The sequence below is a fragment of the Myotis nattereri genome (assembly GCF_964212035.1).
Source record: "Myotis nattereri genome assembly, chromosome: 5".
NCBI classification, from domain to species: domain Eukaryota; kingdom Metazoa; phylum Chordata; class Mammalia; order Chiroptera; family Vespertilionidae; genus Myotis; species Myotis nattereri.
In genome coordinates, this window is record NC_138080.1 from 90,587,852 (window position 1) to 90,614,952 (window position 27,101).

Below are 27,101 nucleotides of genomic sequence, written 5' to 3' on the forward strand. Positions count from 1 at the left end.
AGGGAGACCTGAGCTCCCAGGGCTCCTAGGGCCACTTCACTGGGGGTAAGTTGGAGGGTTACATTCAAATCCTTGATCAGAATTCTGATATTTGGAGAATGAGAACTTTAAGAGGAAATAGAACTCTAGAGGAAGAGAAGGGCAAGGGAGGAAGCGGGAGAATACACCGACATCCCCCTTTCACCATGAGGAGGCTGCTGTGCACAATATTTTGTTGCGTAAAAAAGGCAGCTTGTCGGGAGTTACAAGGATCTCCTGAACGTTTTCGGCTGATCCACTGACTCCAACAAGTAGGTCTGCTTTGATTTAAAAGAGACCTCCCTTACCAGCTATTCAAAGTGGTAGCTTTTTACTCCTCTGTTCCTATTATATTATTCAGCTCTTCCCATGACCCTCTCCTCCGAGCAGTCAAAGCATCATGCCTACACATACACTAGCATGTGCTCATTTGCACTGGCTCTATAGTTTTTTATATGTGATCTTCAGACTTCTGATGGACTGAATTTCTCAAGGCCTAAAATTATGTTGTGTTTTTCTTCACATCTCGCCACAGCACATGGTTTAAATGCCTTGTGAGGGCAAACATCTTTAACCTTTGCCAAATAAATGAATGAATCTTGGGCTTAACAAAAGATTGTGGATACTGGCAGACGTTCATTCATTCACTTCTCAGTTATTTATTGAGGTTTTACTGTGTGCCAGGCACTGAAGATGGTATAGTGGGCAAAAACAATCAACATTCCTTTTCTAGAAAGCCTTTGAAGTCTAGTAAAAGACATGAATAAATTAATGGAATAATCACACAAATGAATATAATGTTCTATGTGATAAATGCTTTTAAAAAGGAGGCAAGTAGATGGTGCTGAGAGGTATATTATAGTGTCAGGAAAAACTTCTCTAAGGAAGGCACAGCTGGGCTGGGACCTGAAAGAAGAGCAGGAGTTAGCCAGACAAAAGGAGAGGAAGAGCCCTGCCAGCGTGGCTCAGTGGTTGAGCATTGAACTATGAACCTGGAGGTCACGGGTTCAATTCCCGGTCAGGGCACATGCCTGGGTTGCAGGCTCGATCCTCAGTGTGAGGCATGCAGGAGGCAGCTGATCAATGATTCTCTCTCATCATTGATGTTTCTATCTCTCTCTCCCTCTCCCTTCCTCTCTAAAATAAATAAACTCAATAAAAATATATTTAAAAAAAAACAAAACAAAAAGGAGAGGAAGAGACTCGTGGCTTGGAACAGCATGGGCAAAGGCTGGGTGCCAGGAAAGGGTATGGACTGAAGCTGGCCATGTGGCTCGATTCAGAGAGTGGCAGGGTGAGAGAGGCCAGACAGAGCCAGAAAGGTGTGCAGGGGCCATGTCAGGCACCAGTTTGTGGGACACAGCAGGATCTGGCTTTAACTTAAGGGCATAGGGACACCATCCATGGGATCCAAGCAGGGAAGCAGAACAATACATGGTGGTGGTAAGAAAGCTGGGTTGGGAGCTCATTGCTGATTATTTTATTTCTAGATGTTTATTCTGGTAATAATGTCTTCCTCAACTGCAGGAAGACTAAGAACCTCTCTGCCCTCGGAGGCATTTTGCCAGACCCCATGCCAGGGAACTATTGACAGTAAACAGAATAGGGATTTGGAGACACTGAGAAGCTAATGCCTTAGGTGAGAGATCTCTTCCCTCTTCTGAAAAGGGAGGGAAGGGTAGAACCAGGTAGAGAGCCAGCTAGGCCTGTTTTCTAGGCTGAAAGCATCTTTCTACGAAGACGAATCCATTCCCCGAGGTCAAAGGTTAACAGGAAAGGTTCCAGCAAATGCCACTGTGCAAGTAGACACGTGTATCCCCCACCCACTGTCTGCCCCAGGACCCCCAGGTTCATGCTTTTCCTGGTTTCCGTGTCTTAAGGATGGGGAGGCTGTCTGCTAACTTTCTCTCTTTCCCCCTCCTCCAGTCTTGCCAGGGTGAGTTGTTAGCGCTGGAGAATAGAATCCTCGGTTCAGAGGAGGGAATGTCAGCCTTCTCTGCAATCAGGTTGTTGTTCATCCTCCAAGAGGAAGATGTGGCCCTGGAGAAGTATCTGCAGTGGGGGCTGGCTCTCAGATTCCAACTGGAGCCAGGCAGGTAGCAGAAATGTGGGAAGCAGGCTGGCAATAACGCAATGGGGAATGAAGGGACTGTGGGGACCAGAGGACATGCACCTGCTCTACCTAGGGAGCTACTGACACCTCTAGGCAACTGTGGTCCTGAGCAATGGGGGACAAGGGGGGACAGTGTTACCAGATCTTTTAGTGACAACCAGAAACCTGGAATGTTTTGTGGAATTTCCCAATTTTCGAAACAATTTGAAAAATCATTGTTTAAAGCTTGTGCAAGCCACACAAAACCCCTGCGTGGGCTCCATCTGGCTCCCTGCTGCAAGCTGGTGACCTCTGCATCCCCTAAACCTCACACCATCCTTGCCCCAGAGGGCCTTGGGCTTAGGATAGGTATTTGTGAGATGGTTGACTCTGCTGAAGTGGGTCTCTATTGCCACCACTCTGTGGGCAGGCTCGAGATCGGTTTGGAACTAGGGTTAGGAAATTCAACCTGTGGCTTGTGACTCAGAGGAGTGGTCAGTTGGGAGGACTTGGAAGTCTGGAGTCACCAGGCAACCTGCTAACATTCCTAGGCCCCAAAGAAAGAAAGCTTTCATATCTTATTTTCCCATAGAGACGGACTTTGTAGAGCAGTGGTTCTCAATTTTACCACCCATCGGAATCCCCTGGATATCTTGTTACAATACAGATTCCTGGGCCCCACCCTGAGTTCTGATTCAGTAAGTCTAAGATGGGACCTGAGAATGTGAATTTCTAACAAGTTCATAGTTGATGCTGACTATGCTGGTCCGGGACCACACTTTGGGAAGCACTGTGTTAAGGAATCCCATTCACCAGATTTCTGAGGTCCTTACCTGTAAGAGGGTGAATAGCAAAGAATCCCATGTGGTTCCCACTGGTGATGTTGAAGGTCAGCTTCCCTTTGGAGCTGGAGTCGGGGTCCCAGGCATCCAGCTGAAGCACAGAAGTGTGCAAGGGCGCATCCTCCTGGACGGAGGGGTAGAACACGGGTCTGGACATCCGGGGTGGGTTGTCGTTGACATCCGTAACCTCGATGTAGACTTCAGTTACAGCAGAGAGGGGCACGGAACCCCGATCCACTGCCAGCACCGCCAGCCAGTAGCAGGGCACGAATTCTCGGTCCAGGGTTGCCAGGGTCTGAATCATTCCTAGGGACAGTCGATTGCCAAACCCCAAAATATTTTAGAGCTCAAAGTAGCTTGAGAAATCATCTTACCTGACACTCCCCAAACAGTTCTCTGGAAAGGAAACTGAGAGATATTCCATGAGAAAAGGAAACTGTTGGCAATATGGTGTAGGAGCTGCTGAGTTAAACACGGGGAAATCCATATCCTTACTGTTGAACCTCTCAGGGCCTTTCTCTGCTAAAATAGCCCAAGACTCTGGCACATGGGCATCTGCAGGTTTCCAGAAAACGGTGGTAGTTGACCTACTTTCTCCTGGCCACTTCAACCCAAGGCCTATTGTTTGCTTTATTTCTCATTCTCGAAGGGATTTCCTTACAGTTGTCCTCAAACTGGTTCCTTCAAGCTTCAAGTATTATAGATACAATTTAAGGGTTAGGACGTTGATAAATAAATGCTGTTCCCCTTTGCAGTATCTTCATGATTTTAAAGACTTAGCTCCACAAATTGCTTGCTCTGGGCCTGCACTGTTCTAGGAGTTGGGAGTCCACTAGTGAGCAAAAGAGGCTTGCACCCTAAGTTCTCATGGCTCACACTCAGCTGGAAGGGCCAGTATGAGGGAGCTCCCCATCCCTGTTCACAGTCATAGCATGTCAGAGATAAAGGAACCTATTCCTTTGACGGATGGGGAAACTAAGGCCCAAAGAAGGAACATGACTTGACCAAGATTATGTAGCAATAGGTGGGAGAGCTGGGTTTGAACTGACTCTCAGTCTAATGCTCTTTCCACCACATCACCCTGCCCTTTACCCTGGAGATACATCACCCATCAGATTGTAAAGTCCTTGAGGGCAGTGACCTACCTTTATTCACCAGGGATCTCTCCCAAAAGTGTCTATGCAGGGCCTCACAAGTTGAGGGTGCTCAGTAAATGTTTGCTGAATAGCACTTATTTTCTATGAAGCTTGAAAGGGATAAATAAGTTGGTTCCACATTTTGTGGAGGGCAATTTGGAAATATCTATTCACATTGAAAATATGCATTATCTTTTGCCCCAACAACTGCATTTTTAGTGGATTTTCCTATAGACACTAATGCATATGAGTAAAAGTATATGAACAAGGATGTAACACCTATATGATAGGATAAAATGCAGCCATTCCAAAGGAATGACAAGATTTATATGTACTGACATATAAGATATCCTGGAGTTATGTTACGTGAAAAAAAAAATAAGTTCCAGAATTAGTGTCTATTATGTTTTCATAATAATGACATGAATAGTGATAATATCCCAGATACAAAGAACAAAACTTTAGAAGATTATAGACCAAATTGTTAATAAATATTCTATCTGGGGAGGTGGGTCACAGAGAAACATTCATTTTTAAATTATATATAAGATGTGTAATCATGATATATTCCTTTTATAAGCAAATATATGTAATGTATGTTTGTATGTATGTGTGTGTATATATATACTTACATATACAGATGCTAGTGATATGGTTAATTCAACTTAAATGGATGCACACACAAATGCATGTATATATGTAGCCCCACTATGATAAAAATAGATTAAACATCAAATGAAAGGGACAGGAAGGAGAGTTCCTATTTATAGCTTTTCTTTTTCACCTGCAGTCTGACTGGATGGATCAGGACAGATCCTGGTTTACCTTAGCCCCATCCTCTCCCAGCACCTGGCACTCCCATCCTGCCCCACTCCCGGTACCTGTGTCTTGGTTGATGCTAAAGGCTGTAAGACTGGTGCCGTCCCGCAGGAAGTACTGGAGCTCCCCATCCAAGCCACTGTCATCATCGTGGGCAGTCACTACGATCACCTGGGTTCCCGGGGGGCTGTTCTCCTGTACCTGGCCCTGGTGCACAAAGGAGTCAAAGCGGGGAGGGTGGAGATTCTCATTTACATCCAGGACTATCACCTCCACGTGGCAAAGGGTCCTGCGAGCCAGGGGCCTCCCGTTGTCACTGGCCCACAGGCTCAGGTTATACCCAGCCCTCCTCTCAAAGTCCAGCTCTTTCTCCAGAGTGAGGGCACCCGTCATCAGGTCCACGTGGAAGGTCCCATGGGCATCATTTAACAGGACATGTCGCACTTCTCCCGCTGGGCCCAGGTCAGGGTCAAAGGCATCCAGAAATGTTAGGATAGTTCCTGGGGGCAGGTCCTCCGGGACCTTCAGGCTGCTGAGTTCTGTGACGCACTGGGGGGAGTTGTCATTGACATCTTCCAATGTGATGGTAAGGTCAGTGACAGAGAAGAGCTGGTGGCCCTTCCTGGGCTGATCCCTGGCCTCCACCTTGAGAATATACTGAGGTTCTGATTCCCTGTCCAGGTGCCCTGTGACAACCAGTTCCCCAGTGAGGGGATGGAGGGAGAACTTCTCTGTGGGGCTTAGCAGGGTGTAGCGAACCCTCCCATTGTCATCGGAGTCAGCGTCTTTTGCTTTCAGCTCTGCAACTGTGGTTCCAACTCCTGTGTCCTCTGAGATGGTTATCTGGTACCCACCAGGAGGAAATTGGGGTGCATTGTCATTGCAGTCTTTCACATGCACTGTCAGCAGCTTCCAGGAGGACTTCCGGGGCGTGCCCAGGTCATACACGGTGACATTGAGGATGTAGAAACTGGTGGCTTCATAGTCCAAGGGGGCAGCTACAGTAAGCAGCCCTGTCTCTAGCTCAATGTCAAAGCAGCCCTCTTCATTGCCATCTGCAATCACATAGACCAGTTTGCCGTTAAAACCAGTATCAGGGTCAGTGGCTGCCAGGCGGGCCAGGGTGGTGTTGAGAGGAACACGCTCAAGGACGTCAATGGACTGCGGGAAGTGGTCCTCAAACTGTGGGGTATGATGGTTGATCTGATATGCACTTAAGGAAGTAAAGTCCTCATCATCGGAGTCCTGGTTCGGGAGCCCAACAGAGTGGAGGATGGTCTTTGTGAATCGTGTCAGTACCCCTGTTTTCTCACATGTTATAGGAACCTCGAGACGGGGGTCCCTCACTATAGTAAGATTCAAAGTTGTGGGCGAGGCATAGTATTTCCCATCTGAGGCTGTAATTTTCAGGGAATAACTGATGGGTTGACTAGAAGCGTGATACATAAAAGAGCGTTTGAGGGATATCACTCCAGAAGAATGATTTAGATAAAAATACTCCAGCTCGTTGCCTGACACAAACTCATATTTGAGGTTCTGAAGCTCATCCACATCTATAGCTGACACAGCCGTCACTGGTCTCCCTACTGGCCAGTCTTCCCGGAGAGACCCAGTGCAGTTGACTTCCTCAAACATAGGCTTGTTGTCATTCAAGTTATTGAGCATAAGAGAAACAGATACTTCCTTTTCTTGGCGAAATGGGGACCCCCAATCTGATGCCCGTATCTGGAAGGTATAAATTCTTTTCATGAGCTCATAGTCCATGGGTTTGGTGGTGGAGATGATCCCCAGATAAGGGTCGATAGAGAAGGGCACATCTTTTGGACGAGCAATGGAATAGGTGACATAGCCATTCTCTCCATGATCCCGGTCTGTGGCAGTCACAGTCAAAACACTGGTGCCCGGAGGGACGTTCTCATCAAAGGTGCCAGCATAAGACAACCTGTGGAAGACGGGGGCATGGTTGTTACAGTCCACAATGTCGATGACCACAGTGGTGGAGGCCAGACCCGGGGAGGTTTTGATGTGTAGCTGGTAGTGGGCTTGGTCATGGAAGTCCATGAGCTTCGTGGTGGTGATGAGCCCAGTGCGAGCATCGAGTTTAAACCCTGTGCCCTCTGAGGATGGCTTTAGAACATACTGCAGGTTGGGGAAGGCCCTGGTTACTTTCACCATCACTACGCGGCTGCCAGGCGGGGAGAACTCACTAAGCTGTACTCTGTAAATGGGCTTCTCAAATTTGAGGGAAGCCAGTTTGGAAGGGGGTAGGTGAAAGCCCCTGATCTGGGAATAGAAAGAAGGACTGCCCCCACTCCTGGCCCGCAGGCTGAGGTTGAAGCCATGGAGGTGCTCCAACCAGTCGATGTCTCTGACCGACACCAGGCTGAACTCACTGCTCCGGGCGTAAGACTTGATGGCTTTGAAGTACTTCCCGGGGTCACCATCAACAATTTCCAGTGAGTCCACTTCCCCTGAGCTGTTCGCATCTACCGCTACAGTGGCATAGGTGGCACCCTCACTGCTGTCTGGTGGGGCCACCACCACAGAGGTGATGGCCGGGGGCTTCCTGAGGGCAGGTTCTACATGGATGACGAGTGCAGCCAAATTGCCAAACCCATTGCCCTCTGAGATTTTCCGCATGCGGTCCACAGCCAGCACCTGGAGGTCATACTTCCCTCGCCAGGTGACGTTGAGCTTCCCAGCCAACGTGACCACACCGCTGGTGGGATGGATGGCAAATATCTCCGACCTTGTGTTAAAGGCATAATAGAACTCGGCGTTCTGGCCCAGGTCAGCATCCGTGGCGGTCACCTTGCAGATGGGGCTCTTGAGGGCCATATCCTCGGAGATGGTGACTCGGTATGAAGGTGGGGAGAAGAGGGGCTTCAGGTCATTCTGGTCCAGGATGTGGACCACCACACGGGTCAAAGCTTCGAACTCCAAGGTCTTCTCCGTGGCTTGGACGATGAGGGTGTAGCTGTCTCGCACCTCCCTGTTCAGAAGGGCGGTATTGCTGCTCTTCGTCCTGATCCTCAGAAAGCAGAAGTTGCCCACCACATACTCTTCTGTTTTAAACACACTGGCCACGTCCCCGGAGATGATCCGGTACCTCACTGCCCACTGGGGCTCGGCGATGTAAATGCCCATTTTCACGAAGCTCTCCACGTAGGTCTTGGGAGCTGAGTTCTCATAGATGGTCGCATTATAAAGGGTGTGTGTGAAGCGCAAGGAGGAGGAGGAGATGATCCCTTCCAGGGGCTTGTCACAGGCTGTGCAATGGAGCAAGAAGACGACAAAACCCAGCGAGGCAATAATCATGGTGGAAACTCCCAAAGCCCTAAGCAAAAAAAAAAAAGTGCACATTAGGAAGAAAATGGTTTCCATTGCTGTAGTTCCTAACTGGGGGTGATTTTGGCCCTCAGGGGACATTGTCCAAAGATATTCTCAGTTATCCCAGCTTGGGGTTGGGGGTGCTGATGGCATTCAGTGGGTAGAGGCCAGGTATGCTGCTGCTCAACGTCCTACAGTGCATAGACATCCCCCCCTCCTCCCCACACACACACACGCACACACACAACAAGGAATGATCCAGCCCCAAATGTCAATAGTGCTGAGGTAGAGAAACCCTGTATTTGAGAAATAACAATAATGGACTAGTTTAAATCTCGAGGGCACCTGGCAGATACAACAGTCCTGACCCCTTCTCTGCTTTTCCCCCCAACCTTCAGTGGCTCCCCAGTGATGGTAAAATAGTTCCAACCAGCTCAGCAATCTGTCTCTTCCAGAGGCTAAGCTCCAGTCAAACGGAACTCCGTCGGCATGTGTAGGGCTGCAGGAAAGCCAAGCGGCCAGGGTCACGGGCCTGGCATCAGGCTGCCTGGCCACCAGCCCTGGCTCCGCTGCTTACTAGCTGGGAGCCTTCCTGGGCAGGTTGCTTAATCTCTGTGAATCTCCATCTCCTCTTCTGTAGAATGGGCATAAGATTATTATCTACCTCATTGGGTGCCTGACACATAGTAGGTTTTCACTTACTAGTTGTGATCAGTAACAGGAAACTAAGTTTCCCAGGGAGAGGAACTGCTCAGTGCCTTGCAGCAAGATAGAAGCAAAGCAAGAGTCAGATCTGGAACTCCTTGCAGCACAGGCCAGGGCTGCTTGCCCTATCCCAAGCTCACATGTCCCTGTCCCAGCATGGGTCCCTCTGGACAGGAGGACCTGACTCCGACTCACCTTATAACCTTGAACATAGAAAACTCCTCAATGCCTGGGATGTCAGAGCTGACATGGACCCTAGGGATGATGGAGTTCTGATCCTGCTCCTCATGCACGGCTGGGGAAATAGAGTCCTGGACAGGGTAAGGTCTTGCCCCATGTCATGGCGGGTGGCCAGGTGAGACGGAACTGGCCTAATGCTCTGCCCCTCAAACACTTGCTGCTGTCCCCATTCTCTCCCTTCCATTCCCCACAGGGCTTGTCCCTGAACTCAAGCCTGGGTCAAAATGTGAGGCTCATGGGGCAAGGACAGGACAAGGCAGGGAGGAGGGCAGAGTTGGTTGCCAAACGGGGCCTCCTAGAAGCTGGTGCCTGCCGCTCATGGGAGCTGAGCGCTGTGGCTGCCGACAGATGGGCCCTGCATTCCTGGATGAAACAGGCACGACTTGTTTTTCCAGCTGCCTGCTCTTCAAAGGCGAGGAAGAGTTAAACTTCCAGGGCAAGGGGGAAAGGGAAAGTCTTGCATCCTTCTCTTTCCAGATTTTTGAGGGAGGGAACTCGGTGCAGGTTCTTTCAGACCTTGCAGGTCCATCCCAGGATGGGAGGCAGGATGGAGGCAGGAATGGAAAAAGGGCCTAATGCGGGATCTGAAAACCGTGACAGAAAAGGATGTGAATATGCCCGTTCTCTGGCCTCCCCACTACCATTCCTCACTTCAGACCCTGTTGGTGGTGCCCTAAGCCCGGGCACCCCAGGAAAGGGAGGGCAGGACGGAGGCAGGTTCTACACTTGGAGTCCTAAGGCCAGTTACAGAAAAAAGCATTGTCTGTTCTCCACCACTCCTGCCCCTACGCTCCTTACTTCCCACTGCACCCTCCTGGAGCCTGCTGAGGCCAAAGCCATGCTCACTTCACCCGATACAGTCCCCTGCAAGCAGGAGGGTCCCCTGAGTTATTTGGACACCTGGCTTCCCCCCCCCCCGCCCCTCCCCAGGGATGGCATTGCTTTGGAGGTTGAAGCCCAGGGGGAAATGAGTGCTTACCCCACTCCCAGGTCCACTCACTCCATGCGCGGCCCAGCGAGCCCAAGGTGCACGCAGCCTCCAGCTCCACCTGCCCTGCTTTGCGGAAAGCTTCCTGTTCACCAGGTCAGCACCCGTGTCAGACAGGCCCCAACAAGACGCCCCGCTCAGCAGCTGCACAGGCGGCTTGCCGAGTGGGGGAGGCGTTAGGGTGAACTGTCGGGAAGGGAGCAGGGGCGGAGTCTCCCTGGAGGGGGATGAGATGCAAAGAGAATGCACCCTTGGGTGGGGGTGGGGTGCCCATGGCTGTATTCCAGCTGTGGGACCTGCAGACCTGGCGACTGGTTTGCTGAGGAAAGGACCTGTGTCTGGATATGAGTTTCCTGGCACCAGGTCCAGGCGAGTGGACAGGTTTGCAGGGTGCAAGGCCCGTTGGGCTCCCTGAGGCACCCTTTTGGCCCACACCACCTAGCACCGCTGTTTTGAAACACCTTGTGAAAACATAAGTCAATTTGTATCACCTTCCTGCTTAAAATTTTCCAGTAGCTTCCCATAGTATTAAAATCCAAACTCCTTACTATATCCAGGATGGCCTCATACTATCTGGGCCTTACCTTCTTCTCCAGTGATTGCTCACCACGCTGCCTCCACACGGGCCCTTTCTCCTCCACAGGCATACCAAACTGGGATCTGCCTCAGGGCCTTTGCACTTGCTGTGCCCCTCTCCTTGAGATTCTCACATGGCTGGCTCCTTCTTGTTATCCAGTTCTCAGCTCAGATGTCACCTCCTAACCCTCCGTTTGATGCAGTGTCCTTCCCTTCTTTATCACATAACTCCTTTTTCTCCAGGGCAGTTATCACCACACAGTATGTTCTTGCTTATTTGTTTAATGACTGTCTCTTGCACTAGACATTGGGGCTCCACGAAGACAGGAGCTTTGTGTATCTTACTCATGAATGAATTCCCAGTGCCTAGCTCAGTGCCTGGTGTAAAATAACTAGTTGAAAAATTGAACTATTTGGACTTAGGAAAAGCAATGACAGAATGAAAGCGGAAAGAACCTTTAACAAGCATCTCTTACTTTTTGAAGCTGGAAAATAGTCCTAAAGAAAGAAAGGGTCCGGCCCTGGCCTGTTTGGCTCAGTGGATAGAGCGTCAGCCTGCGGACTGAGGGGTCCCAGGTTCGATTCCGGCCAAGGGCACATACCTGGATTGCGGGCTCGATCCCCAGTAGGGGGCGTGCAGGAGGCAGCTGATCAGTGATTCTCTCTCATCATTGATGTTTCTATCTCTCTCTCCCTCTTCCTTCCTCTCTGAAATCAATAAAGAAATATATTTTTAAAAAGAAAGAAAGGAAGGAAGAAAGAAAGAAAGAAAGAAAGAAAGAAAGAAAGAAAGAAAGAAAGAAAGAAAGAAAGTCCGGCTGGTGTGGCTCAGAGGTTGGGCGTCAACCTATGAGCCAGGAGGTCACAATTTGATTCCTGGTCAGGGCACATGCCCAGGTTGTGGGCTCAGACCCCAGTGGAGGGCATGCAGGAGACAGCCGAGCAATGATTCTCTCTCATCATTGATATTTCTATCTCCCTCGCCTTCTCCCTTCCTCTCTGAAATCAATAAAATTTTTTTTTTTTAAAAGAAAGGGACTTGCCCAAGGTCACATGGTGAGAACTAAAGCCAGGTTCTTTCCTCCCAACCACGCTGCCAGAAAGAGAAGCTGTAGTCACATGAATGTAACTGTCTGGGCTCTTGCTAACGGCGTCACATCGGGTGAGTTGCTCAACATCTCTGACCCTTGGTTTCCTCAGCTGTAAGATGGGACTATTCATGGGGTGCTAGGAAGACCCCATGCACTTGAATGTGCTTAGCACAGTGCCTGGCCCATAGGAAAGCACTCAGTAAATCTTCGTTATTATTAGTTTTCAAAGCCAAGGCAGAATCAAAGCCTAAGTTTGGGGTGATGGTGGGGGCCCCTGAACCCTCTGGGAAGGACCAGCCTGCACCCTGGCAGAGCAGGAAGCCGCTGGTCGCTGGTCGAGTCTGAGCTTGCTGGCCCTGCCACAGGCTGTTCTGGGAAGCTACGAGCAGGCGCTTGTCTGGGGTGGGGCCTCACGCTTTTGGCTCCCCAGGCCCGGAGAGAGATCTGCATGTGGGTGAATGTGCACGTTTGCAAGAGGCACACACACTTAGGAGGCAAATTTTGAATAATTTTTGTGGGTTCATTAGTTGTACATGCCTACTTGACAGAATGAGTATGATGTGAGTAAATAAATTGATAGGGTGGGGCTTGTGTGTGCACAGGTGTGAGCAAGTGCAGGTGGGGGTTTATGAATGGACCCTTTTAGGATATGCGTGACTCAAACTCTGCCTCCTTGTCACTTCCAACCCCATTTCAAAGATGGGAAGACAGCAGAAGGTGGTTCACAACACACAGGTTCTGGCTGTGTGACCTTGGGCAAATGGCTTACCTTCTCAGATCCTAAATTTCCCTTCTTCATAATACCATTTTGATAAGGACATTAGTTAATGTACACAAAAGCTAAACATAGTATGCAACATGGTTTTCAACAAATACAAAGTACTGTTACTTTCTAGCCAGCTGGCTCATACTATTGGCTGTTGAGTTTGTGGGTAATGAAAGCTGTCAGGCGTATTATCATGTCACCCCCTCTCTGTTCCTGTGCAGGCTGGTTTTTGCAGGTGACTGCTGTAGGGCTTTAGTGAGACCCTGATTAATTTCACTCTGTGTTTCAGCCCACTGCTCCCGCTCCTCAGAATCTCGATTCTGATATTCAGAAACTTGGCGGTTGTAACATCCATGTCTTAACCCAAGTCATTGATGAGAATCTGAGCAGAGCTCCGAGGAGCAGGGCTCTGAGACCTTCCCTGTTTTTCTGGTTAGTGATCTCAGGTGCAATCTTGGAACGAGTCCTCTCAGAATGTGGAGAGCTCCCCTTGCCTGGGGTCATCCAAGCAGAGTCTAGGTGGCCCTTGGGGAAGATGAGAAGAGCTCCAAAGCGCCTTCGATCTTATGCAGGTATAGCTCTTTGGCCTGTGCGAGCCTACGGTCTCTGTTAGACCCTAACTGGGTTCTCAAAGGCAGAGAAGGGATTTCCCGTGGCTGTGGATCAGGGTTGTTCAATCAGGCCAGCAAGCTGACCTGGCTGTGGGGAGACCTAGATCTAAGGTCACTCTTCCCTGTGTAGCCTTGGTCAAGTTCATCACCAAGGCCCTCTTTCCTCATCTGTGATGACATGTGTGTGTTAGGGAGTGGCTGGGATGGATCAGTGTCTTGAAACCCTCCTATTGCTTTCAGAGGCAGAGTCTTTTTTCCCTCATGAAATCGTACACAATCTATAAAGAGATCAAAGCAGAGCTGCACTATTAGAAGCAGGGCTGGAGGCCTCTGCCCCCAGGCTAGACCTTCAGCCCCCTGGTGCGCACCCCCTGGGAAGCACAGGTTAAAAACCTGGAGTAAAGACCTGTGAGAGCCCCCTCCATCTGAGAAGCTGGGGCCCTGCTAGTCTAACATTCCGTGTCCCGTCATGGAGGGTTCTAAGACGTGCGGTTGGATATGCTGCGATTCTAATGCTCTATGGCCGGTGTTCGTAAGGGTTGGTCCCCGTGCAGTCGCTCAGGCATTTTGGTTCTAGAAGTCTACGACTCCGGCTAATTCTATTCCTCCACGAGGAACCACATGTACTTGGAGGAATTCGAAACCCAACCAAACTGAATTAAAGAAGCTTCTTCCGGATTTGTTCAAAACAACAGGCTTAGTGTCTGAGGATGAAATTCCTCCCTGTCACTCCCAGAAGTACCCAGGCACAGCTCGGCGACGGCATTCTCTCTCGTGGCCAAACACCGTACCTTTTCTTAGCCATGACACAGACGATAATTAATAACCCACACATTACTCCTGGGAAACACCTCTGCCCTTGTACTCCCATATCTAAGATAAGGGAAACTGAGATTTGCATGGCACACCCAAGGCCACCCAGGCAGGCGGTGGCTGAACTGAAAAGACAGACACATTTCCTAAACCTGGGTGCTCTGGGGAGAAGCATGAGATAAGATTTTTTATTTTATTTTTATTTTTTGTTAATCCTTACCTGAGAATGTTTTTTCCATTGATTTTTAGAGAGAATGGAAGGGAAGGGTAGAGACAAAGAGAAACATCAGTGTGAGGGAGGCACATGGATTGGTGGCCTCAACCAGGGCCCGGGCCTGGGGAGGAGCCTCCAACCGAGGCGGGTGCCCTTGACCAGAATCAAACTCGGACCCTTCAGTATGCGGGTCGACGCTGTAACCACTGATCCAAACCGGCCAGGGCGATAAGGTATTTTTTAAAGTTTGGAGAGCTTTTCATGAAATAAAGAGTCACTGGATTCATTCCTCTGGATTGGAGAATGTTCACACTCTACCTTCCCCAAATCTAAAGGTAAAATGACCGTGGACTTGGGTACCTCGGTATATATTTTCTGACCCTACTCTCCTCCCACCACTGCATCTGCCTCAGGCATCCAGTGTTAGGGCTGGCTTTGTGACTGTCAAGAAAGAATCCTAAACATATTCAGTTTGTTAGAAAAGCTTAAAAGTAGCAATGGTGGTAGTGATGGTGAGGGATTAGGAAGGATTGTGCCATTGAACCAGAATTTAAATCGTAAGTGATAGAATGGTGACATTCCAGGTACCTGCTAGATAGAAGTCTTTAGCTACTGAAATGAAATTTCCCCATTAGAAGTAGGGAGCCATTGGTGGTTTTTGAGAAGAAGCAGGATCAGAACAGAACCACATGCTGGGAAGAGTAATCTGACATCAGATCAAAAGGGAAAGTCTCCCACTGAAGACTCCCAGTCTGCTGTGGACCGGGTTTGAACACCAGCTTTACTGGTTTAGGCCGACTGGACTTCACTGTGAACGGGAGGGCTCGATTTCCCTCCAAGAAACTTGGGTGGACACTGGGGTCATTTGTTGGTTTGTAGGCAGCAGCCACTGCTAGGTTCTCATGTAACAAAACAAGTCAAAGAGCTGGATATGAACTGGAAAAGAGCCATGCCTTGAGTCTGTGATGGGTCATGTGACCTCAGGAAGGCCACAGAGCCTCTTCTGAGCCTCAGTTTCCCTGTCTGTAAAGTGGAGATAATAGCTACTCCTACCTACTTCCCGGGGCTGCAGGGAAGGCATATGATAGGTGAGAGCACAGGGAGGAAAGACACAGAATACACTTTATCAAGCCCAATAATGGCTTGATACATGGCAGCCACACCACCAGCAGCCGGAGAGGCTGCCTTAGGAGCGTGTCTGTAAGAGCCAGGCCTGCACAGCCTGGAATTAGAGGGAAAAGAAAAGGAAGTCCTCGCCTACGCATGGGCGAAAGAGAGCTGGGACTGGGGGTCCCCTTCTTTATCAGCATTCCAATTATCATTATTGGTGACAAAAAAAGTTATACTGTCCTATATCAGTATGGTAGTCTATACGTTTTCAAAAAAAGTCTTCATGGATTATCTCACTTGGCCTTTGAATAGAAGGCACAGTCCTGGATAGAATGAATAGGAAGAAAGTGGACTCTGGGGTCAGATAGACCTCATTTCAAATCCCAGCTCTACCACGCACCAGCTGTGTGACCGTGGGCAGTGGTTTAACATTTCTGGTCCCAGAAAAAGGGACAGGATAACAGCACCTAATCTCATGGAGTGGTTGAGAAGGCTGAATGAGTCAGCGCATGGCAAATTCCCAGGACTGGGGTACACTCAGCACACGTGTTCCTGGACCAACGTCATCCTATTATGACGCTTATCGTTGCTCTTGTTTTGTAAGTGAGAAACTGAGGCTCTGATCATTTGAAGGTTCTGCCCAGGTTCCCCCAGGGCTGGAATACACTCAGTACAAGTGTTACTGTACCAACACTCATTGTCACTGAACCCATGTTCCCAGAAGAGAGACTCAGGAGGCGGGAGGGGCTGGAGCGAACCCCTAGAGCAGCGTCTCCAACAGCCCTTGGCAGTGATGGCCGTGTTCTAGCGCTCGGCTGTCCAGGTGGGAGGCACTGGCCACGGAGGGCTGTCCAAAATTTGAAGCATGGCTGGTACACCTGAGGAAGTGAGTTTGTAATCGCATTGCATTTGGACTCACGCTATAGCCAGATGTGACTAGTGGCTACCACATGGCCAGCACGGCTCTAGCGAGCCCGGCATAGGAGCCGAGCTTGCACAGGCGCGGTGGCGGAGTCAGGCCCCCTATCCCGCAGGCACCCCCAGGGCCCACAGTGCTTTGAGGGTCCATGAAAATGTCTCTTAAATTCAGAAGAAAGAAAACAAAAAATTTGGTTGAAGAAAATGTTTTTATATATAATAATATATTCACCTTTATACTAATGTCATCAGGAAACATTTCTAATATTGTTTTTCATGGAGGAAGGGACCTGCAAAGGCTAAAATGCCTAGGACCCTCGAAAGCCACAATGTGACCCTGGGAGATGGACATTTGAAGGAAACAGAGAGCTTCCAGGGGCCTGAGCTTTGGGGAAGAAAAGGGATAAAGTAGGAGGGAGATGATGAGAAGCATTTTGTTACTGGGCCTCCGATACCAAAGTCATTTGTTCATTTATTCAGTACTTTTTTAATGGAGGGCTTGCCCTGTGACAGGCATTCTAGAACAGAGAGCAAGACAGATGAGGTCCCTGCTCCTGTAGGGATTGTATTCTGGGGGGCGGGGGAGGGGGGGTGGGGGGAGAGAGAGACAGACAGAGAGAGAGAGAGAGAGAGAGAGAGAGAGAGAGAGAGAATAAAAAGTATACACTGTATCACTATATCAGGTGTGAAAAGTGAGATGAAGAAAAATTATGCAGGGCAAGGTTGAAGAGTGCTGTGTGGGAAATACTGTTTTGGAAAGGGTGGTCGGGGAGTCCCACCTGACAAGGTGACATCTGAGCAGGGAAAGAGCCACAAAGCCCTCTTGAGAAAGAATTCCAGGGAGAAGAAACAGGCAGCGCAGAGGCCCTGAGGCAGGAAAAGGAGGTCATGCCGACAGACTAGAAAGGAGCAAGGAGGGAAATCAGGGAGGCGGCCCAGGTCCTTTCAGGTAAAGAAAAGACTCGCAGTGAGGTGGGGCCCATTGCAGGATTTACATGATGATTAGTGAGGAACAGAGGAGAGAGGGATGTGCCGGTAGAGATGGACTCCCAGGATCACTGGAATGGGAACCCAGGCTTCCCATCCTCATGGCTCTGCACGGGCCCGCTTCCCCCTACCCAGCTCCTCTCCCAACCTGGGGGCTCCTTGGGAGCCCACAATTCCATGGTCCTTCTACTCATTAGCCAGGGTGGATGGGAAGGAGCCAGGCTGCGGGGTCAGACCTGCCCTCCATCTTGTCTCTGCTTTTACCTAAGGGCCTTGCTTCCACTGTCTTGGCCTCAGTTTCCCCATGTGTGAAGTGAGGCTAGCAATGCTTACCTCACTGGAGGAGTTAGTGAGTGTATGCATGGAAAGCATTTAGCATTGTGCCGGGAACACAAAACATCGTTAATGTTATTACTGTTATTAGTTACTACTATTGCTATTGTAATAATTATAGTAATGTTATTAACTATTACAATAGGTTTCCACAAAATGTGTGGACTGAGGGAACTATTCTCTGTATGTCTATATGTGTACTGATACCCCCACCCCATGCCCCTTGCAGGAGCACCCTTCTACACACACACACACACACACACACACACACACACACACCCCTACCTGTGGGGTTTTGTGACATTCCTTCTCTCCTTGAAACAATTTGTAATAAAGCTCAAGCCACAGCTTATGTAGCAGTAAAATAATTGCTATTCCTGTCACACTGTGGGTGCAGAGAGGTCACAGACGTGACCTCATCCCGAGTCTGAGGGGGCAGGTCATAGGCATGAAGAGGGGAGAGGAGGGTGGGCAGTGAAAAAACAGGAGGTAGAGAATGGCGTGCACACCCTGCAACAACATGGGTTTCCTGGTCTTTTTATTCTGCCGCCGGGGTGACCGCTCTGGGCCTCATCTTAACGTGATTTGTAAAAGGAAGCCATTGAGCATAGTCCCCTCTCTATCCAGGACAAAACACACTTCCTTCCCAGGGAGCTCGCTGGCCCTGTGGCCACCCGTGAGGTGAACCTGCTCCTCTTAGCTGAGAAGCTGCTGGGACCAAAGCCTCTGCTAGTTCCTTGTGCATGAGACCATCAGCCACCCACGGCCACCCCAGCCAGGCCAGCCTGTAACTCAGTCACCCCGGGGGTGGGGAGGTTACGATAAGAGCCAGATAAGAGCCGTGCAAGACGACAAGGGCCACATAACACGGTGGCCACCTGCTCACACTCTGGAGGAAGGCCGCCTGTATTTGAGTCCTGTCTTGGCCCATTGCTGGGCTTGACCTTGAGCAAATCATTGACCCTGCCTGAGCCTCCGTCTTCTGACATATAAACTGAGGAAGGTAGTCATCAGGCTGCTGTGAGGATCAGTTAAGATGACAGTTGGCACAAGGTCCAGCCTGTGAGCCCTCAGTGGTAACTGCTGTGCTGAGGAAGGGGCAGGGATTGGAGGCCCTACTCCTTTGGTGCCAGGAGGCCTCAGTAACATATCAGAGGGCCCATCAGGGGACCAACTGGGAGACCCCTGGGCACTGGGACCAGTCCCTGCTCTCCTGTCTTACTGAGTAACCCGCCATGGAGCTATTGTCAATGGTGCCCTGAAGAAGGCGAGGTCTGGGGACTATGAAGGGCTCACAGAGGCACAGGCACTGGTCACAGCTGGCCTTTATTGAACATTTACTATGTGCCAGGGCCTGCGGTAAGCGCTTGGCACACATTATCACTTGTAAGCTAGCTTACAGCAACCCTATAATTATGCTCATTTTGGGGATAAATGAGTCTCAGAGAGGTTACCTAACCTTCAAGTTCACACAGCTAACATGTGGCCCAGCAAGGATTAAAACTCAGATCACCTGTGTGTCTAACAGTTCCTCACCCGCCTCCTGTGTCCTCAGGTTAGAGAGAGGGCTTGGGAGGAGGGAGGGGTATATGATCCCTCCCCCACAACAGGATCCTGTAATGATGGGTCCTCGAACATCAGCAAACACAGCATTTCAGCAAAGACTTCATCTCTAGTCCTCCCTCTGGATCCCGTTCCCTCTGGTCTGGCCTAGCCCAGCTCCCTGGCTGTCAATCCAAGGCCAATCCCCTCTGAGCAGAACAGTTTAGGGGCACAAAGCCGGCAGGCGGGCAGGCCCGGGCAGGTGGGAGCGGCTAGTATCTGTGGGGCAAGGCAGGCAATTCGACTGTCTGAGGCACCCGGGCTTGCAGTTTTGCAGGCCCAACCTGACTGAGGGCCAGAGGCACTAGAGGGGTTAGGGCTGATTTGGGAGCATCAAGGTGCATACTAATGAGATGCAAACAAACCTTGAATGGTGAGCTCCAGGCCCAGACCCAAGTCCACGTTTAAGCCCCCTGGGCTCTGTCCTCACGATTCCTCTTACCCAGGGTAACTGCTCCACCAACCCCAGGCAGACACAGAATTCAGCCAAGCTATGTTCTCACCCACAGGGCTGGCCATTGACCTGAACCAGCGGTTCCCACCATTGGGAATCCCCTAGGGCGTGGGGGTGGGGCTTCAAAAGACATATTCCCAGCCCCACCCCAGATCTACTGAATTAAAATCCTCGGGGGCGGGGCTCAGGAATAGATGTTTAACAAGTTCCTGGTGCGTCTGGTGTTTGGGATCCGCTGAAAAAGGGAATCTCTTTCTCTGTGATCTTACCTTCTACCATGCCTACTTCAGACCCATATGTGGTACTCTCCTAGGCCCCGGTGGAGAGGGGGTGGGAAGTTAAGAAAAAACACACAATTTTCATGGCGTTTATAGGCTAGAGAAGTGTTTCTCAAAAGTCAGTGTGTTAAAAATCACAGCGTCATCTTGGAGAAGTCTGATGTATGATTTCGTAGGGCCACTGTGGGTTCAGGTGCACGCTTCCCTGTAGGTGGTCCACTAACCACTCCTAGGGGAACATTGGCCCTCAGGCAAAGCAGACTCAAGGTTATCTCTAGGTCAAATAGAAGAATGCAGGAGAGGGAAAGAAGTAGATCTGATTCTTGCACTTGACTTTCACCTGGAAATCCCTGAGTCTGAAAATCTCCCTGTTCATCAGCATCTCAAACCCCAGAGGCAACTGTTTCTCTTCCCAGATAGACACCAGCCCCAGGAACCATGTTCTACTTGCAGTGAATAGAACTGAACCAGAAAATAAAAGGGATCGGTCCACATCCACATACCTTGTGACCCAGCAATTCCACTCCTAGTTAAACACACAACGGAAGTGTGTACCTACTACATTCACCAAAAGATTTGCACGAGAACGTTCAGAGCAGCACTCCTTATAATGGCCCACATTGGAAACAACCCAAATGTCATCCAGGGCAGCATGGATAAGCGAACTGTGGTCGTCATATAGTGGAATGCTATACAGCAAAGAAAACCAGGCATTGCTCTGGGCAGCAATATAGATGCATCACACTCACATAATGTGGGTGAAAGCAGCCACATATACAAAGAATACATACTGTGCTATCCCAACTATATACAGTTAAAATACAGGCAAAAGCTATGGATTACGTTAGAATAAAGTTACCCTTGGTGGGGCAGGTGGTGACTGGAAGGGGGTTGCACAAAGGAGGTGTAGGGAATGGTGGTAATGTTCTGATTCTTTATCTGGAAGCTGGTTAGTTTCTGGAAAGTTCATTGAGCAAGTAAGGACACTTAGGGTTTGCGCACTTTCCTGTATGCATATTATACTTGATTAGAAAGTTTCCTAAAAGTGCTAGTAGAGGACTTCAAAGAAGACTTGTAAAAAGAGGGAAGACATTGAAATAATAAAAGCATCTGACAGGCAGATTGCACAGGATTTCATAGCTATGGGATCTTGGACTCTTTCTGCCCCAGGAACCAGGAAGGAGACAGTTCTCAAAAACCAAGAAGCGTGGAGGCGTGCCAGGGCACACCAGGGCTGTGGAAAACCGAAGCCTCAGCAGTTCCCTGTCCCCACCCCCACCGGGCCCGCCCTCTGCAGAACCGCAAGCACCGTGGCAGGCCCACTTCCACTAGGTTCCCAGGTTCCGCTGAGTTCCCGGTCATTGGGGTTCACTGCATGCAGCATTTTTCTGTCCTAAGAGCAGTTTTCTGGTCCATTTTCTTGTTTGATCCCCTCAGAGACCCTATAAGGGGAGCAAGGAGTATTCTCATCTTATAGGTGGGGAAGCTGAGACCCAGAGGCAGGGGTCAGAAGACTTGTCCAAGGTCATACTGCTAAGCAAGTCGCCCTGTCAGGACTCAAACACCAGGCTCAACTTCCAGATCCCACCCTTCCATATGTGCTGTTCCCAGCAATAGCCATGCTGGTTGTAGCACCTGCCGCTTAGAGAGCACCTTGTCTGTGGATGGACCCAAGGAAATAGGTACTATTATCTCATCCCCGTTTCACAAATGAAAATAACAACAAAACTGAGAGTCAGAAAGTCCCAATGCCTTGTCCCAGATCGATGGCCGGTGGGAGTTGGGCGTGGATTGGAACAGTCTGTCTGAATTGAGTCTGAGCCCTGAACCACTAGCCCAGTGGCTCCCAAACCCAGTTGGACCTCACCTGGAGTTCCCGTGGAACTTGCAGAAATACAGGTTCCCTGACCCTACCCCAGCCCTTACATTTCAATTTTGTAGACTTAGGATAGGTCTGAGAAACCAGTATTTTTTATAACAGTCCTAGGCATTGGGAGGCTCAGTTCTTAACGAGGCTACCCCTGAAATATGACAGTGAAAACAAAACAATTTAAAGGTGAAGTTTAATGTAGCAACTTCCAAATTAACTAACTCACTGAGCCTCTGTAGTCATCAGAGTTCTCCTAGCGAGGGGACACGCCCCACAGGAAGGTTTTGGGGAACAGCCCGGCTGGCTGGGCAATAGCTACACTTGGGGTGGGGTGGTGACTGACCAGGGATCCCAGGAGGGCTCTAGGGGGCTGGCGGGGCCATTGTTTGTGTTCACCTGGTAAACATCCATCAAGCTGTAACTTAAACGGATGCACTCTGGTTTGGAATATTTACAAAAAGAAAAAAAATCAAGGTTGACCACTTGTCTGAGACACTGTACAGAGTCCTTGCACAGAGTAGAGAGCTGTACTAGGAATCCAGTAGGGGCCTTCTCATTGTCCCCTTCCAAGAGTTTGAGATTCTGGGATTTAAATTTCCCAAGAGCCTATGATTTCTGAGTCAATCCCAAGATTTCAGGAGCGCCCAAATCTGTAAAGTAGCTAACATTTAGTGAGCTCTTAAAGCGTGGTGACTATCGGCTTTACATGCACTGTGAGGTGAAGAGCATGCTGCACCCCTACCCCTCAGGGAGGTGGAAGGATGTGCCCAAGGTCACAGTCAGGACAGGACTGCTGACCCCTGGCTCCAGAGCTCATGAACCCAACCATGGAGCCATACTAATATTAGCTCTGCCCCTTCCCAGAGCTGAACTTCTAAATGTCTAAAGGACGCATTCTGTGCCATCTAGCCTTGCATTTGCTGGGAGGACCCCAGAGGGAAGGGGATGCTGCAGGGGTAGACAGCGAGCAGCTCTGACCTGGGACATGTGAGCACACACAGGCCAACACGCACACACACGCTGGCGTTACCCCACAACTGGCATGTATAGTCCTGCTCAGCTTACTCTGAGGCCAACTACTGTGGGCACTGGAGCTGAACGGGAACTGGGAACTGGAGAACTCTCCAGTGTGGGCTCCCAGCCATGGGATAGACAGCTGCCCTGCCACCTCACTGTCCCCACCTCCTCCTTGCAGGGGCCACACCAGTCTCAGGAATGGAAGAAGACTCAGCAGGGAGGGGGCAGGGAGGGGGCAGGGAGGGGGCAGAGAGGGGTTACTCTCTCCTGCAGGCTCCAAACTGGAAGGCATCACCTCTTTCAAAACGAGATGGATTTTAGGAAATAATTTGATAATCAATGGGTAATGGTAGAATATCAGGCTCTGTAACTGGCCAAGGGGAGACAGGACATCTTAAACTTCTATTCCAACCCCTCTCTTTAAATGCATGCTCCACTCATAGCCATGTACACCCAGCCAAGGTACTCTTTGCCGTAACTCCTTCAACACGGTCCTCCAATATTTACAAAATAAAAGCCATGCTCCTATGATGATTTTATGAAATCCTTATGTTTTAGAGCTATACATGGAAATATTTCCAGATGCAATGAGATATCTGGGACATGCTTCAAAATAATCTGGTGAGGCAAGGATCAGTGGGGAGAGAGAGAAAGCATAATTGTTGACACTGGTTGATGGGTTTGTTTTTTTAAATACTATCCTGCTTACGTTTGTATATTTCTAAAATTTCCCATTAATAAAGAATTACATATAAATCACTTTTTTTTTAAACCACACTTCTTGGCCCGGCACACAAGGCCTATGACGACCTGGCCCTGCTTGGCTGATAGTTCCTGCACACACCTGCCGCTACCTTTGAACCACTGTGCCTTTGCACATGCTACTTTCTCTTTCTGAATTGCCTTTTCCGTATTTAAGCCTTATTCAGCTTTCAAAACGGGTGGTCAGTGACAGCTCCTCCCAGAAGCCTCCCTTGATTCTATAACTGGGCTAACTCACTCCTCTGGGCCCCCATGCCAGCCTGAGTTTGCCTCTATTTTACCCCCTACCTCAAGGTATTTTAACCACCTACTACGGGCCTGCCTCCACCAAATGTGCATCTTTGGGAGCCTGACACTTCAGAAGTGCTTACTCAGTGTCTATTGAACGAATTGCTTGTTGAGGAAACAGAAGCTGTGTGACTGAAAGAAAGTGGGTTAGCTTTTCTGAGTCTATTCGTCTCTACACTGAAAACAATAGCAACAACAAAAAGAAAAGGCAGTGGACAGTGACAGATGGCTGCAGCTATCTGTGAGTCTAACCTGGTGACAGGTGCATAGAGGGGCTGAGTAAATCAGGTTTTCTTTCCAACATTTAAATCGTATGCTTAGAAATGGCTCCCAGAAATGACACACCCACCCAGGACACCAGCACTAACTGCCTAGTGACTTTAGGCAAAAATTCAAAATCCATGTTTCATCTGTAAAATGGGGCCAGTTATTCTTGAAGGCAGATTTCAGGGAACTCCTGAGGACCTTGCAGTTGTACAGTTACAGATTCCTGCAGACTTGCTGGCAATAGGTATGGAGTGGTGTGTGCACACACGTGTGTGTGTATGTGTGAGGGGGTGTTGGTGGGTGTTGGGGGAATGGACTGATTGATGTCCCCTATCCTCTGAAGGGCAGCTTAAGCTTGTTGCTAATCCCTAATTGTCTCCAGAGTATATGGGGACAATTGACTGGCCTCCAAGACTGACCACCCCTATAGAAAACAGCATCATCTCATTACCTGGATTAGGCAGAGGAAAGTGAAAAGATCTGGCTAATGGGCCTGCCTCTCCCACTCATTTGCTGTGTGACTTCAGTCAAATTACCAGCCTTCTCTGGTGAGACTTCAGTGTCTCCATCTGTCTGATTTCATTGTCTCTAGGGCCCCTTCCACTCCCAGCTCTTATCTATGATTGGGTTGGACTAATGCTTAGTCCTTGTAAGTGACAGTTCTCATCTATGACTTAGAAATGAAGATTCACTCATTCTCTCAACAGATATGCAATGAGCTTCTTGTATGTGCCAGGCATGCTAGACACACGTGCATGCCTGAGCAACACCTAGTAGAAGAGAATATATCAAACAAAGAATATACAAATAACTGAAATTCCAACTGTGATGTGTCTGAGGGAGAACTTTAGGGTGCTGTGGGTGATCTCCACCCCTGGGGGAGCAGGGGAAGCCTCGTGATGACTTCACCGATGACTGCGAACATAGTGAATAAGGCCCTGAGAACTACATTTAATTCTCACACCAGTTCTCTGAGAAAAGGACTATTATTATCCTCATTTTTCAGGTGAGGAGGCTGAGCATTAGAGAAGCTGTGGCCCGGGTCACACACGAATACTTTCCAGGATTTGGACCCACACTTTTCTTTGTATGCCTGTCTAGAACCCCATTATGCATGAAGCATTCATACCAAGAGTCATAGAAATAGTAGCACTGGGGTTCTGGGCTAGCTGAGCTTGTGCTGGGACCCACGAAGCAGGGGAGCTCCCAGAGGCTCTGCCCGTCCGATCCTGAAGAAATCCAAAAGGCAGGGCCCGTCCGGAGCTCAGGAAGACCCCTGAGTGTACCTACCTTGTTGCCCCAGCACACACTGCTTTTCTCTCAAGCTGCCCCACATTCTCTCTCGCCTGACCCCACGTGGCCAGCAGCAATGCCGGTGCCATGGCCTGTCGTGCGGCAGCCGGAAGGAGACTTTCCAGGCGGAGGTGAGTTCAGAGCAGAGTGTGCAGAGAGGGGAGCAGGGGATGGGTGTAGAGGCAGCTCAGGAACAGAGGCAGCCCGGCAGCCCCTCCCATAGGAAGCACAGGCCCGGCTGGCGTGTCACACTGGGAACATCAGTGTCCTTCTGGGTCTGGTTCCCTGCGTCCCTAAGGAGGCCGCTAAGAGTCATGGAATCAGTGGGGAGCCCAAGAGAGGCCTTCACTCCCTCTAGGTATTCCCCCATTTTTCAGATGAGGAAACTGAGGCCCCGGAGCTCACGGAATAGGGGCCCCTCTCTTCGGGCTAGCCAACATTGTACGCTCAGCTCCTTCCTGCCAGAGAGTAACCTGGGCTCCTGGGGGACCCAAGCTGCCGCTACTGACTAGGGACGTTAAGCCCCTTGGGTTCCTCGCCCGCAAAATGCAATCATTCCTGCTCTGCCTACCTAACAGGCTTGTCAGGGTGAATCGATTAATTCCGGCTCTTAATAATCCAACCACCTTTATTTTACAAGTAAGGAAAAAGGCCCAAAGAAATAGTCCGAGGCCACAGAGCCTGTGAGTCACAGAGACACAAATAATGAAATTCTCTTTTCACCTTGCCTGCTTTGAAAACTCAAAATTTTTCAAATGACTGTGCATACTCAGCCCAGGCCCCCAGCACAGAAAGCATCCAGCGCATGTCAGCTGTAATAATAGCTGTTAGAACTGTCCTGCGTGGAGGGCACTGCCAACCTGCCCGGGCTCAGCTTCCCACCTGTGCAACCAGCTGAGGCACAGAAACACTGGAGTCCTGAGCCCAGGCACCAACTCCAGAGTGTGGCTGGGGGCGGAGGCAGGCTTCTGAGCCCTCAACACACCTTTGCACAGCCCACTGTTCCCCACGGTGGGGCGGTAGCACCCCCCCCCCCCCCGACCCTGCTCCCCAGTAGAGGGCTGAACTCTGGCCTGGTGGCTCTGCTCAGCGTTCCACTCCAGCTCTCCTGCCTCCAAAGATATGCATCGGATTCCTGCTTCCCCCAAGACGGGAGAACAGAGCTGCCCCCACTCCCCCCACCCAACCCCAGTGTCGCCTCTGGTGCCTTGAAGACTCACAGCCTTTCACAGCCCTGTGAGCACCCCATTTCACAGCCAGGAAAGCTGAGGTTCTAATCCGGGTGAGCTAAAGAGTCACAGGAGAGCCAGGGCTGGCAGGTTATTCAACTGTCCCTCCGCGCCCCCTCCCCCCCTCTGCCTTACCAGGTGGCTTTATCTGTCATAGGGCCCCTGTGCGCCCTGGACACACACAGCAGCCAGCACCTCTCCTTTCCCTGGCCCCAGCATTTCTCCTAAAACCATGGAGAACATGGCCCTCAAATCTCCCTGAAGGCTCATCCCCAGAAAGCCCAAACAGGGGATTCCATTCTTCCCGGGACAGGAGTCCAACTTTCCATTCATGCAAATATGACCTTGTTCCTCCATGAGATCAAAGTCCTAGCCTTGTCCATTCCTGAGCCCCAATCCCCTGGCCCCAGACTCTACATCTCTGGCTTCATTCAGTGTACCTGGGCGATCTA

General features: G+C 49.9%; 1 protein-coding gene across 1 annotated transcript in view; it reads right to left on the reverse strand.

Annotated features, from left to right (window-relative positions):
* FAT2 (FAT atypical cadherin 2) overlaps positions 1–11,825 on the reverse strand; it is a gene marked incomplete at its 3' end in the record, with an annotated part of 53,839 nt that extends 42,014 nt beyond the window's left edge. The window contains 2 exon segments of the mRNA XM_081091054.1: positions 2,944–3,258; positions 4,970–11,825. Of these exon segments, the coding sequence (XP_080947180.1) occupies positions 2,944–3,258; positions 4,970–8,336 (3,682 nt within the window). The 5' untranslated portion in view covers positions 8,337–11,825.
* Positions 11,826–27,101: the final 15,276 nt, after the last annotated feature.